This window comes from Nicotiana tabacum, chromosome 18, assembly GCF_000715075.1.
Source record: "Nicotiana tabacum cultivar K326 chromosome 18, ASM71507v2, whole genome shotgun sequence".
NCBI lineage: Eukaryota > Viridiplantae > Streptophyta > Magnoliopsida > Solanales > Solanaceae > Nicotiana > Nicotiana tabacum.
In genome coordinates this window covers 42651683-42666093 of record NC_134097.1, presented here as the reverse complement: position 1 = coordinate 42666093, position 14411 = coordinate 42651683, and the positions used below count along the sequence as shown (strand labels likewise).

Here is a 14411-nt window from a genome sequence, read left to right as displayed (position 1 = left end):
TTTGAGGAAGATTGGAGGTGATTTGGACTGGTTTTGTATCAAAATTCGTAATTAAACCGAGTTCAAAAAAGTCTTCTGCGACACATGTATCAAACATGTATCACGCATGTATCTCACACACAGGTATATATGGATATACATGTGATACATAATTGATACAAATATGATACATATGTGATACACAAATGATACACTGTGATACACATATAATTTTTTTCATGTTCAGTTTTTACTTCGAATTTTCAATTCAAACCACCTCAAAACTTCACCAAATCATCCCAAAATTGAGATTCAAGCTCCTTAAATTGTGCCCAATCTATTCTAATAGCACCCACTCAAAACAAAGCAAAAATTTGATACTTTTTTGCTACAAATAGCTAATTGGCTAATATTAGTAATATTTTATCAATTGACCAATTTTTGTAATGAGCTACTTATAAATGGACATAGCTGGTAATTTCCCTAAAATAAAAGGTACTTCATAACCTTGAACTTTTTTCATCTATTAAAGTTTGTTTGAATTTAAATATAATATTTTTTAAACTTTAAATTTAAAAATACCCCTAAGTACCCTTACCCCCCTTAAGTACCCTTACCCTCCTTAGGACCGGTAGGAGTACTGGTAGGGTACATGTAAAAATATTCTTACCCCGTACTCTTAAATCCCCTTAAAGTTCCCTTAAGGAACCCCCCTTACTAGTATCGCCCCCTTACTCATTCCCCTTAAGAACTCGGTATCCTCCACTTAGACAGCCTTAGTCCAAAGTGCTTTAGGGGCAAATATAGGAGTAACTACCAAAAAGGAAGCCCTTTCAAAGTGCTTATACTAAAAACCTTCCTTCACAAGGAGATTCACCACCTGATTCTGTTCACAGTAGCTATGTCTGGTGACTGAATTCCCCAGTTGTTGGAGATTGTTGTTGGTTCAAGAATGGTAGAGTCATAAGGTAGATGTCCATTTGTAATCATATCAATTACCCTTATTGAGTCTGTGTTGACTTGCAGAGGTGTGAAGCCCTTTATCAGTGCTAACTTTAGTTCCTGCATGATAACTAGTAGCTCTAAAAGGTTATTAGTCGTGTTGGGAAGTCCTTTCATGTATCTTACTATCCACCCCCTATCCAACCTTCGTTATTTTCAATAATACCTCTTATTCCTCCTACTCTAAGATTCCCCATGGAGGACCCATCAGTGTTTGCTTAAACCATCCCTTGTCGGGAGGTTTCATCTGACTTGTAATATAACTACTTGATTATTAGTGATGTGTTTGCTGGCCATATAAAAGTATTCTATAGCTTTAACTACTATGTTAGAGACATAAGTTGGATTATATTTTTTTTATTAAATAGGTTGTTGTTTCTGGAAAGCCAGATATTTCAGAAACTGAAATGAAGGAGGTGTCCCAGTTAATGGATGTATTAGAAGCCTTATTTATGATATTATCCCAAGTGATAGGCCAATCAATATGGTTGAATTTAAGCTGGTGGAAACAAGAAGTATTGGTATATTCCTGAAAAAGGTTGTACCGTGATTGCTGTGCATTGATTCATTTAAAGAAGACATGTGAAATATACTCTTAGAGCCAGAGCAACAACGACATAAGGGGCTCACATTCAAGCCAATAGAGTAGAGGCAGTAATTGGTTGGACGCTGGAGGTGTGAGAGAAGCCAAAAGAAGAACTTGATTTTGTTAGGGTTTGGAGCGTCCTGCATGACTCCATTACCCCCTAGCATGATTGTGGACAAACTGATAAGCTGATCTGGTAGAGAACAAACCATTACTTGTCAAACTCTAAATGAGTTTGTCCTCCTCAAATGGAGCATTAGAAATAAACACTATTAATGGAATTAATGAGAGTAGAGAGTATAGAAAAATATGTTGAAGTTCCAACTAGAGTTAAAAAAGCATATCAAAGATGAAATTCTATTGTTACTAATATTGGGTTATAGATTGTCTTTAGCAAGACAAGTAAATATGTGACTTATGTGGATAGTTGTGAAGGGCAGTGTTGTGCCCATAAATTTTGGATTCTAATAAGTTGGGAAAACCATAAATACTGAGATTCAAGCAATAAAAAAAGCTATGAAACGAGCAATTCAAAAGCAATGAGAAAATGATACTTTCATTTGATACAATGTTTGCAATGACGTGATCCGTAAAAATGCTACTACTACATTATGAAGATTGGGAATACCCAAAAGCGAGAGTAGACGAGCTAGTTTTTCCAGTTAAATATAGTTAGTAATCATTTCAAATATAAATTGAATAAATTCTCTTTATTATAATAAATTCAACTTTTTTTTTTAATTTGTGAAGATATCATCTTACCTCTGCTATAAAGATTTTATATATATTTTTGAAAGTTAGAACATACTTTAGTTAGATCATTTACTTTTTACTTCCACCAAGTGACTTCCAAGTTGGATTATAAATGATGCTGTAAAATTCTCATATGCTTACTTCAACAACAACAACAACAACAACAACATTCTAGTATAATTTCACAAGTGGGGTCTGGGGAGGGTAATATGTACGCAGACCTTACCCCTATCCCGAGGTGCAGAGAGACTGTTTCCAGGAGATACTCGGCTCAAGAAAGCAACAAGAGACAATATATTAGTAATATTAATAGACTTATAATAAAATAATATAAAATACATACCATAAAATAACACAAAATAACAACAGTATAAGAAATATAAGAAATACGAAAAAGATGAAAGATATACAAATATCCAACAGAATTACTAGCTCTCATATGCTTACTTCAAACTATGTAAAGGCATGCTAACTAATTAACTAATAAAACATAGAGTAATGCTTGTATATTCCGATATTTTTATGGTCCTCTCACCGTCCACAATATGGTGATACGTGCTCCGACCCTCAAAAAATTGTGGTTTCCATCAATTTGGCTATTGCAAGATCTATTCTACTCTTCAATTTAATATTAATGATACTCTTATATGTGAAAAAAGAAAAAAAACCCCAGAAAATACGCAACATCATCATCAATATCATTATTATATCATCATCATAATCGCCATCAGAGACAGATATATCTCTTAGCTCTCATTCTCTCTCTGTTGTTTTTCAGCTTTTCTAGAACATACCCACATTTTCCATCTCTTCTCCTTTGTTTACATACATATAAAATTATAAAGCCCATCATATAAGTTACTCTTCAATCCCTTTCCTCTTTGTTTGTTTCATCAAAGATTTGACCGTTTTCCTTTTTGATCCATGATCATTCCCTAATTTGGGATTTAAATGCAATTTAGGGTTCCCAAAATTGAGTTTTTTTCCTGTTTTAGCTGAAGCTGAAGAAGAATTGTGTAATTTCAATCTAAGTCAAAGGGGGCCCTTTTCATTTTGTGGGTATTAAGAACAAAAAAATATGCTAGCTTTGAAGCAACTCAAGTGTGTGGTGATTCTTGTTGCTTTGAGTTGTGTATGTACTGCTATATAATTGGATTTGGTTTTTGGTTCTTTCTTGGATTTGAATGCTGGAATAGTTGGTTCCCGAGCCAGGGGCTCGGGTTTTGATTGTATCATATTTTGGGATATCAGTACAAAATTTTACCAATGGCAGCTTGTGATATGGAATCTCAACATCAACAGGAACAAGACCAGTTTTCACCAATTCGACAAGGGTTTATGCAGAAATTCAGGCTCTATCAAACTTTATCGGTAATAATTCATTTTCTTATTGCAGGGGATCAAAGGGTGTACTTAAAAGTCTGTCGAAAGTACTTAAAGACAGTCCAAAAGTTAACAGCTCAGTCAAACTGCATTGCACAAGTTCGAATCTCATGTGGCGGATTGATCACTTGATTTAGCTAATTCGAATCAAGATCTTATGATATATTTGACCATTTTGACTTCCCTCTAGGATAATAATAGTTATTCAGCTTATGGAGTGCTAATAGTGCATTATATTTGATTATAATTAGTATTGATTCATAGGATATTGTCTTAACCTGGCAATTATGCGGCGTTTCATTCCCTTATTCGAAAATGAGCCTGTCAAATCTCCACAAGCTGACATGTATTGTTTTGTTAGTACCTTCTTCTTAATCAAATAATTGTAATGACTTTCTATAACCTGTCAGGTGACCTTCAACTTGCTATGCTAATATAACACAGCCTTCCATATTTATCTGTTCAAAGTGCAGTGACTATGATGGAACAATGGCATTGTGCGTGTATGGTGTATTTGGGGTCCTTTGCCGCCGTAGTGTCTTGTCCATGATTTATATTCTTCTCCTTTTCTCTCATAAAAGTTTTCTCACTTGACATACTTTTATTCGTTGGAAAAAAACTGTTACAGAAATTTTACATGATAGGAAGGGACAAAAGTAGAACACACTGGAGAGTGTTGAAAATTGATAGGATGGAGCCTTATGAGCTTAACATACGTGAAGATTCCACTACCTATACTGAACGTGAGTGCTCTGACTTGTTGAGAAGGATACACGAGGGTAACAGGTCTACAGGAGGTCTGAAATTTGTCACTACCTGTTACGGCATTGTCGGTATGTGAATTCTTGGGTTTAACTTTTCAGATACAAGAGGGTTCCATTCTTCTGATTTCAGTTATCTCTATGCTCTTTGTTAGGGTTCATCAAATTTCTGGGGCCTTATTACATGCTTCTTATCACGAAAAGGAGGGAGATTGGCGCTATTTGTGGTCACTCTGTGTATGCTGTCACTAAGAGTGAAATGATCCCGCTTCCAAATGCCGCAACAAGGTCAAAGATGGTTAATTATAGGAGTGAAAACAGGTTTGTCTTTTTCTATGTTTGGGTTCTCTTTGTCTGATATTGATGTTGTATAAGGTCCATTACAATTTAAACTTTTCGAGTCATCTATATATTCTGGTTGTTTTTTGTTTGATTCGTTACTGGTGGAAATCACCCTTTTTTACTCCAATGATAGAAGATTAGGCAGCAAACTATAAGAATGTTGAAATGAGTTTGAAAGCTCCCACTTCCTGCAAGTGAAGCTGGAGGTTAAGCACCATCCACCTTTCTCAGTTCCCCTGCATTGGTGGTACACCTTGGTTAATTGCATTTTAACCCAGTTTGCTGTACATCAAACGCTCTCTCGATATTCCTGACCTTGTCGACTGCAGAAATTTGAGATTCAGGTCCAAATCGGACCATCTGTCAATGTCATTGGTTCATATGTCAATGCAATATCATGTTTACTATCTTGACAGTGAGCTTTGGTGTGGTAGAATTCGAATGCGCGTGTTTTTCTTAGCTTTAGGTGTTAACATCTCCAGCTGTTCTTGCTTATTTGACAGCTGGAATGTGGAGTCTGTTTAATGCCACTATGTAATTATGCCATTTTTAGTTTGAGAAAAGTTCATGCATTAAGGTGTCATTTGGTTATCGGGATTAGAAAAATAATCTCGTATAAAATTTGATAATCTGTATTGTGGTTGTTTGGCATGTCATTTCTGGTATAAGCGATAGTAGTATAATTTTATACCACAATGCCGACATTAGTTTATATAGAATTCAACATGGGATAACTTATATGAGGATTAGCTTTACGAGGATAAAACACATAAAAGACTAAATTAACATTGATTTTATCTTTTCTTCATCAAACATTGATTTTATCTTTCTTAATTTTTATTTAAGTTAAAATTATTTTTAGACTTTTGTATTATGCACCATATATCCCATTCTTAATGCAATGAACCAAGTGTCCACCAAAAACATATGCATCATGTGATTATTAAATTTTGCTTCTTCAAAAAAAAAAGTGATTATTAATTTTGTATTGCAATTCCTGCATCATAATCCCCACATAACTTTGTCTATGAACCGTATGTTTAAAGGTCTGTTTGGGAACTTAGATATCTGGACTAGACCTAATTCAATCATATAATCTAATCTAGTTTGAAGCTCATCTGGATCTACTCCAATTTGTCTTTAATCTTGGATAAAAGTTGGATGCTAATTGTGATGTTGCTCACTAGCATGTGGGCTGTGCAGAAATAGAAAATTGGGAGCGCTTTCGAAGTGGACACATAATGATTTTGTTCATTTTTGAGGAATTACCTCTTATCCGTTTTTTTTCTTTGGGTGCACTCATGAGGTTCTAATGTGTATAAAAGACCGGATGTCTTTCCTAGAGAATTATATTTCCTCATAAGTTCTCTACTTTTTAGTATACTGCTTGTATACAAGAGTTTTTTTCCCATCACCAATAGAATTATTTCAGTTTATCAAGAAAAAATTAATTAGGGATCTCGATCCTGTGTGCAAATTATTGGTTCTGATTTACTGTTAATAGGTCTGCATTTTTAATCTGGTATGTAGTAGTAAATTATTTCATTATATGATAGAGATCCTTATGTAATAACAAAAATATAAGAATAAGACAATATAAGACTAACACTAAATAGTGCACTAAAACTATAGTTATAAACAAGGCAAACGATCGGTTATCTAACTTTTTAGCATAATCTTCGACCTAAGCTTACTTTGACCTAAAAAGAAAAATATTGTTCCTTTCTATCTTATTTTATTTAACACATTTTTATTTTTAATCTGTGGCTAAAAAGAGTGATATAATTTTCTATTGAACATCTATTTAAAATTAGCATCCCAATTTTACTCTTTAAGATATATTTGAATCCACTCGATATAAAATACATTAATATGCAAGAGAAATTATCATGTTGATTCTCTCTCTCTCTCTCTCTCTATGATGTTGAGGGCAGGGATGGTCGGTTTCCTCAAGAATATAGGCCTTTGTACGTTTTTGTTGACTTCAACTTATACTAGTTTTATGATTGGTTGGTCCTGATCTGCTCATGGTGTAGGTACAAGAAACTCCTTTGCATGGTGGACCTTACGAAGGACTTCTTCTTCAGTTACTCATACCATATTATGAGGAGTCTACAGAAGAACATGTGCAATAATGAGACTGGACCAGACATTTATGAGACCATGTTTGTCTGGAATGAATATCTGACGCGTACAGTACGAAATCTCCTTCACAACACTACTTGGACAGTGGCATTGGTTTATGGATTCTTCAAGCAGGTGATTCATCTGGTATTTAAAATTACTTTACATTGCTTCTCACTCTTGCGGATATACAAAGACAATCACGAAAAGGCCTGCTGATATAGCCCAAAGAGTGCAAGGAGAACCATATTATTCCACAAGCTTTCTTTTTCTCTTTTCTGTTTGGCTGGGGTGATGTTAAGGATACACTCAAACTTGTTTGATTAACTGATTTTTCTTCCAGCTGTTGAATTATCATGTTAATAGCGCTCCTGTTATCTGGGCCAACGTGGGGGGTGTTTTTCTTACGTACATATCTAAAAATGCTAATTTGTGATTTTGGTTTATGGGGCTCTACCGATGCAACAAAAATAGAAGAGAAATTCAGGGACCGCAATGATGGTTTTGGAATAGGAATGGCATTGTGTTGTAGATGTGAGAAATAATACATGGGAAATTATATTATTGATACGTTTTACTGTAATACAAGGATCCCTATTTGTAACAATACACACACTAATCCTATTCCAAGTGAGACTATACTTATTTATACGACTACTAACTATCTAATACTCCCCCTCAAGTCGGTGCATACAGATCATATATACTGAGCTTGTTACATATATAACTGATACGAGGACCAGTGAGGGACTTGATGAAAATATCTGCAAGCCGATCATTCAACTTCACAAACTTTTTTCTGACGAAGTGGCAGTCAATCTCAATGTGTTTACTTCTCTCATGGAACACCGGATTTGACGCAATATGAATGACAACTTGATTATCGCACACAAGTTCCATGTGGCTGATTTCACCAAGTTTCAACTCCTTGAGCAACTGCTTGATCCAAACTAGCTCACACGTTGCCGTAGCCATTGCTCGATATTCTGCTTCTGCACTAGACCGAGCAACTACATTCTATTTCTTGCTCTTCCAGGACACCAAATTACCTCCTACTAAAACACAATACCCAGACGTTTGCTCGATATTCTGCTTCTACAGTAGATCGAGCAATCACATTCTGTTTCTTGCTCTTCCAGGACACCAAATTACTTCCTACTAAAACACAATACCCAGACGTAGAACGTCTATCAGAAGGCGATCCTTCCCAATGCTCGATCCTCACACAATGACTCTTTGCATGAAACTGATTGTATATACCGAAGAATGCGGACAACTGCATTTCAAAGACTATTATAGGGAGAATTCATAAACTGACTCAACACTCACAGGAAAGGAAATGTCAGGTCTAAGCACTGTGAGGTAATTTAATATTCGGAAAAGGGCCAAAATGCCCCTGAACTATTGGCCAAGGGCTAAATATATCCTCCGTTCACCTATCGGTTCAAAAATGCCCTTAACGTTATCTTTTCTGCTCATTTTTGCCCTTATGACTAACAGTCAACTTGAATTAAAAAAGAGTTTTATTTAAATTCCACGTATCATTTTTTACTGGTCCAATCAAATTAAATAAATGGAAAAAGGTCAAAACTGCGCTTGAATTATTGGCCAAGGCTAAATATACCCTTCGTCCATCTATCGGTTCATACCTGGTTTTCTACCTTACCCGACCCAAACACTAACCCGACTGAAGAATATAAAATCTCACCGGAATTTTTTTTCCGCTCATTTTTATTTTACTTCCCCCCTCTCCCTTAATTTTTTAATATTAAGACTTTAGGTTTTTTTAGTGAACACCCAAGTGGTCAAATTAGCCCGAAATTAATAGGGTAATATTAGTGAGTGACTGACCATTAGTTATTAGACATCCAATCCTTCACAAGAAATAAGAAATCAAATTATGCATATTCGTTACTCCTAATGGTCAATATTAATTTCTTGTGGATAATCTCAATTTGAGGCCAACATATTGTGTAGATGTTAGCTTTCGCAGCTTTGACCTTATTGTATTTCTAACTAGAAGACCTATGAAAGAACTATGATATTTAGCTTGCTTTCGGTTATGATATTTAGTTGCTTCCGTTTATATAACATATGGTAATTCTATGATTACTATGTATGTATGTATATAGATCTATCTATATATGCACAAATGTATTATTATATTGTTGGTAAAGGATCAGATTACAAACAAAATAAAGAAAAGTTAGTTTTTTTTTTAATTTCTTATAAATTGACAAAAAATTCTAAGATAGATTTGTTTAAGGTGAAAAAGGATTTATGGTGGGTTTGAGCATTTTTTAAGGTGAGTGAAATTGCTGGGCCTTTTTTGAACCAATAGGTGGATGGAGGGTATATTTAAGCCATGCCAATAGTTCAGGGGCAATTTTGGCCCCTTTTCATTTATTTAATTGGATTGGACCAGTAATAAAATGACATGTGGAATTTAAATGATTTTTTAAAATTCAAATTGACCGTTAGTCATAAGGGCAAAAATAGGCCGAAAAGATAACGGTGGGGCATTTTTGGATCGATAGGTGGACAGAGGTTATATTTAGCCCTTGGCCAATAGTTCAGGGGAAATTTTGTCCCTTTTTCCGTTTAATTTATCAACCAGTACTGTCTATAACGGCTCCCTCGGTCCTGGCAGAAGCTTAGAATTCGGATCAATATGATTGTTAACGGATCTACAACCTGTCATTCCTGTCTCCTCAAGAATGTCTAAGGCATACTTCTGTTATGAGATCACAATACGTGAGCTAGACTGGGCGACCTCAATACCTAGAAAATATTTTAATCTGCCTAGATCCTGTAAGTGTTGAAAGAGATGTTGCTTCAACGTAATACCACTCTGATCATTGCCGGTAATAACAATATCGTCACCATAAATCACTAGATAAATACAGAGTAATCAGCTTTACTACGAGTCTTGCCAAACTCCGGAATAATTGTGTTGAACTTACCAAAACAGGCTCGAGGAGAGTGCTTTAGACCATAGAGTGACCGACGCAAGCGATGTACGAGGCCATTAGACTCTCCTTAGTAACAAAACTAGGTGGTTGCTCCGTATAAACTTCATTCTCAAGGTCATCATGAAGAAAATCATTCTTAACGTCAAACTGATAGAGAAGCCAATGGCGAACAACAACCATGGATAAAAAAGGCGGACTGATGCTGTTTTAGCCACGAGAGAAAAAATATCACTGTAACCAAGCCCAAATATCTAAATATACCCTTTGGCAACTAGACGGGCATTAAGTCGATCAACCTAGCCGTTCAGACCAACTTTGACTACTTAAACCCAACGTCAACCAACAATAGATTTACCTGAAGGAAAAAGAACAAGCTCCCAAGTACCACTCGCATGTAAAGCAGACATTTCGTGAACCATAGCCTGTTGCCATCTTGGATAAGACAGTGCTTCACTTGTAGACTTAGGGATAGAAACAGAGGACAAAGAAAATACAAAAGCATAATGGGGTGATGACAGGCGATGGTAGCTTAAACCGACATAATGTGGATTTGGATTAAGTCTGACCGTATGCCTTTCCGAAGTCCAATCTGCGGATTAGGGGGAGACAAGTTTGCAGTAAGAGCAGGGTCAAGTGCAGACATGAATCATTTGGGCATGATGCTGGACGCGAGACAACGATAAGTTAAGAGTGGTGTTCCAGTAGCTGAGGATCTAGGAGGAGCAACACTAGATTCCTCAACGGTCGGTATTGGTAAGGCTTCTAAGGCCGAGGATGCAGAAGGAGCTGTAGTAAACTTCTCAAGAGTCGGTATAGGTAAGACTTTAGATATATCAAAATGGTCAGAAGAGGTAAAGAAAGGCCGAGACTTAAAAAAATGTGACTACGGACATAAGGTACCTACGAAGATCGGGTGAGTAGCAACGATATCCCTTTTGAACTCGAGAATACCTAAGGAAGACACACTTGAGAGCACGAGGAGCTAGCTTATCTTTTGTGGGAGCTAAGTTATAAAAGAAGCATGTACTCCCGAACACACAAGTGGGAAGAGAGTATAAGGGTGACTGAGGAAACAAAATTGAATGTGGAATCTAACTCTCGATAGAAGATGAAGGCGGCCGATTAATCAAATAATAAGGCATGAGAACTTCATCGTCCCAAAACGCAATGGAACATGGGACACAATGAGAAGTGTGCGAGCAGTCTCAATGAGGTGCCTATTCTTTCTCTCTGCTACCCCATGCTGCTAAGGGATATACGGAGAAGATGTCTGATGAATAATATATTGAGAAACTGCTGAAATTGAAAGGATAAGTATTCTAAGGCATTACCACTGTGAAAGATGCTAATGAGAACGCCAAACTGATTTATGATTTCAGCACAAAAACTCTGGAATATAGAAAGTAACTAAGGGTGTGTTTGGTATAACAGAAAATGTTTTCCGTGGAAAATGTTTTCTTGGAAAACAAGTAGTAATCTTATTCATTTTCCGGTGCTAGGTACGCAAATTAAGGAAAATGACTTCTCAAGAGTATTCATAAATAATTTAGGTATAATAAACATGAAACCATAATCTTTCAAACCAACAACCTTCCGGACCCACAAATTTCATAAACTTTCGAACCGCTAAACTTTCAAAACCGCGGAATTTCGACCCCGTAAATTTTATAATTTCTAAACCCGTAAACTTCCAAACACATAAACCTCCGAACTCATAATTTTGGAACTTGTAAAATTTTGAGCCTTTAAACCGATAAATAATAAAATTAAAACTAAAAAATATATTTAAATTTTTTTTCGAGGGGGGAGGGGGGCAGGGGGCGGGGCTGGGGGCAGTAAAACGAAAAAATAGAAATTTAAATTACAAAAAAAAGTAATTTTTTTTTGTGCGATGGGGGAGGAGAGGGGGCAGGTGGGGGGTGGGGTGGGGTGTGTGGTGCAGAAAAATGAAAAAACAGAAATTTGAAATTGCAAAAAAAAAATTAAGGTAAAAAAAATATTTTTTTTGCCGGGGGAGAGGGGATGGAGGGGTAGTAGGGTGGGTGGTAACGGAAAAACTGAAATTTGAAAAAAGAAAACTTTTTTTTGGAGAGGGAGTGAGGTGGGTTGGTGAGGGTGAGGAAGGTTGAGAAGGAGCTTTGGAAAATGTTTTCTCTTCTCTTGATAAGGAAAACATTTTCCTCCAATTGGAGGAAAATGAATTGATAAGGAAAATGTTTTCGAAAACATTTAAGCCAACCAAACATGGGAAAATTGAAAAATATTTTTCGGAAAATGTTTTCCTTCATACCAAACACACCCTAAGACTGGTCTTTCATAAGGAAAATCTAAGTACATCTTGAGTAATTATCATCGAAACAAACAAGTTAACGAAATCCTAAGGTTGAACGGACTCTACTAGGACCCAATATATCAGAATGAACTAAAGAAAAAAATACTCTACATGAGTCTCAACATTATGCGAAAAGGTGATTCGGGTATGTTTCCCAAGTTGAAACGACTCACAATCTAATGTAGACAAACTAGAAAAACTAGGCACCACTTCTGAAGCTTGGATAAAATTGGATGTCCCAAACCTATGTGAATTAGGTCTGCAAGATCTGTAACTAGACATGTTGTGGAAGGATTGAGTGAGTCAAGGCAGTAAAGGCCTTGTGATTCATGCCCTATGCCAATCGTATGTCCCGTACTGCGGTCCTGCATAACAAAATAGTCATCAATAAAATATATACCATAATGGAGGGCACGAGTCAACCAACTAACAGATGCAAGATTAAAAAGACAACTAGGGAATTAGCTTGTCCGACTCCTTTTGCTTTTGTTTGGAGACTGCTAGCTAAAGTAATATTGGAAAGAGATAGTGAATAAACAATATTTGGCAAAAGTTACCTATTACCAGAAATATGATCAGAAGCGCTTGAGTTCATAACCCACAGTCCAAGAGTAGTAGACTGGGAAACACAAGCAAAGGAATTACCTGCAACAGAAGTATCGGTTTGAGCAACATAGGCTACTTGTGGAGTTGTTTGCTTACTTGCTCGATATTGAAGGAACTCACTAATTCCCTTTCAGATAAAGAAAACCCCTAGTTACCTGCAGTCTCGGTTTGAGCAACATGAACATTTTTAGGTGGTCGACCATGCAAAGAGTAACACACCTCATGGGTGTGTTCAAGCCTATTACAATAAGAACACTTGGGCCGAGACCTTCCAAAACGACCTCCTCATCTATTGTGCATAGTTTGAGATGCCCGATTTTCCACTGGGATGCGAGAACAGATGAGTCAGTTGTCTGCGATGAGATCACTGTGTGACTAGGAATCAATATATCGCCATAGAATACTACATAACTGAGTATCGATATTTTTCCAATGTGCTTTGGCCTTTTCATTTTTATCACTAGCCTTCTTGGATAGATGATCTTGAACACCTTGACCCTTGCACCACAATTCAACAGAAGAAGCCCATGCTAAGTAGTTTGAACTTCCCGTTAAGGGTTCCGAAGTATCATTAAACTTGAGTTTTCAGAACCCGTGCTTTTAGAACCAAAAACGTCAAGTCCAAAAAACATTGTTGGACCAAATAGCAGAGACAATCAATAACAATCGTAACTCACAGTGAAGAAAAAGACATTGTAGTTCGACGGAAACTGAGCAGTCGCAGAAATCTGCACAACTCCGGAAAATAAAAGAGGTCAGAATTTGATGAAACTTGGATGAACATACTCGAAATAGCCTCGCAAGTAAGCTGTCCAAAAGAAGTTTCTGACTGGAAGGTGGTTCATGCGCTGGCGATCTCGCCGGAAAATTTCACTTATGGGAGGCACGTGAAGGCACGTGGGGGGTAGTTTTCCGGTGGAGTTTGGTCGTCGAAGGGTGGAGAACCTTGTGGTGGTGTTGGTTTTAGCACAACACTGACGGAAACGTAGGTGACGCAATAACAACCATGTAAATTGACTCACGGCGACTGTCTGGCGGAGTTCTCTTTCCCGAATGTTTCTCACCAAGGCTCTAATACCCTAAGTAAGTTACTCGGACTCGGGTGCGAGTGCCTGACACCGGTCGGATTTAGAGGTCGAATTTCGAGATGTAAATTCTAAGATTCGGGGATACGGATTCCAGTGCGGATACAGGTGCAAGGATCCGGCTAAAAATAATTTAAAATATAAAAATATCTTTAAATTATGAGAAATTTTATGGAATACTTACATATAGCTTGTAAAGTGTAGATTCTTTTTTATTCTCAAGTTGTAGATAAGTAAAAAATTGATTTCCTAGATAAGATATGCTATTTTCTTCAAATTTACCCTAGTTTTGGTTCTGCTTTCGGGAATCAAATTGTATCTCATCTCGTATTTTTCCTTCTGTCGTGGTCAAAGTACCAAAAATTGTTTGACTAGATCCAATGCGGATCCCGCTCTCACACCCATACTAGTGTCGTCTCGACACGGGTGCGGCACCTAAACTGCCGTGTCAGAGCAATTTAGCTGATACCATGTGAGAAATAATAC

The 14411-nt window shown here is 36.7% G+C and overlaps 1 protein-coding gene across 1 annotated transcript in view; it reads left to right on the top strand.

Annotated features, from left to right (window-relative positions):
• Positions 1-2923: 2923 nt before the first annotated feature.
• The window catches only part of LOC107762314 (phosphoinositide phosphatase SAC3), a 34197-nt gene continuing 22709 nt past the window's right edge, over positions 2924-14411 (top strand). The window contains 4 exon segments of the mRNA XM_016580660.2: positions 2924-3691; positions 4332-4536; positions 4620-4785; positions 6843-7065. Coding sequence (XP_016436146.2) covers positions 3587-3691; positions 4332-4536; positions 4620-4785; positions 6843-7065 — 699 coding nt within the window. The 5' untranslated portion in view covers positions 2924-3586.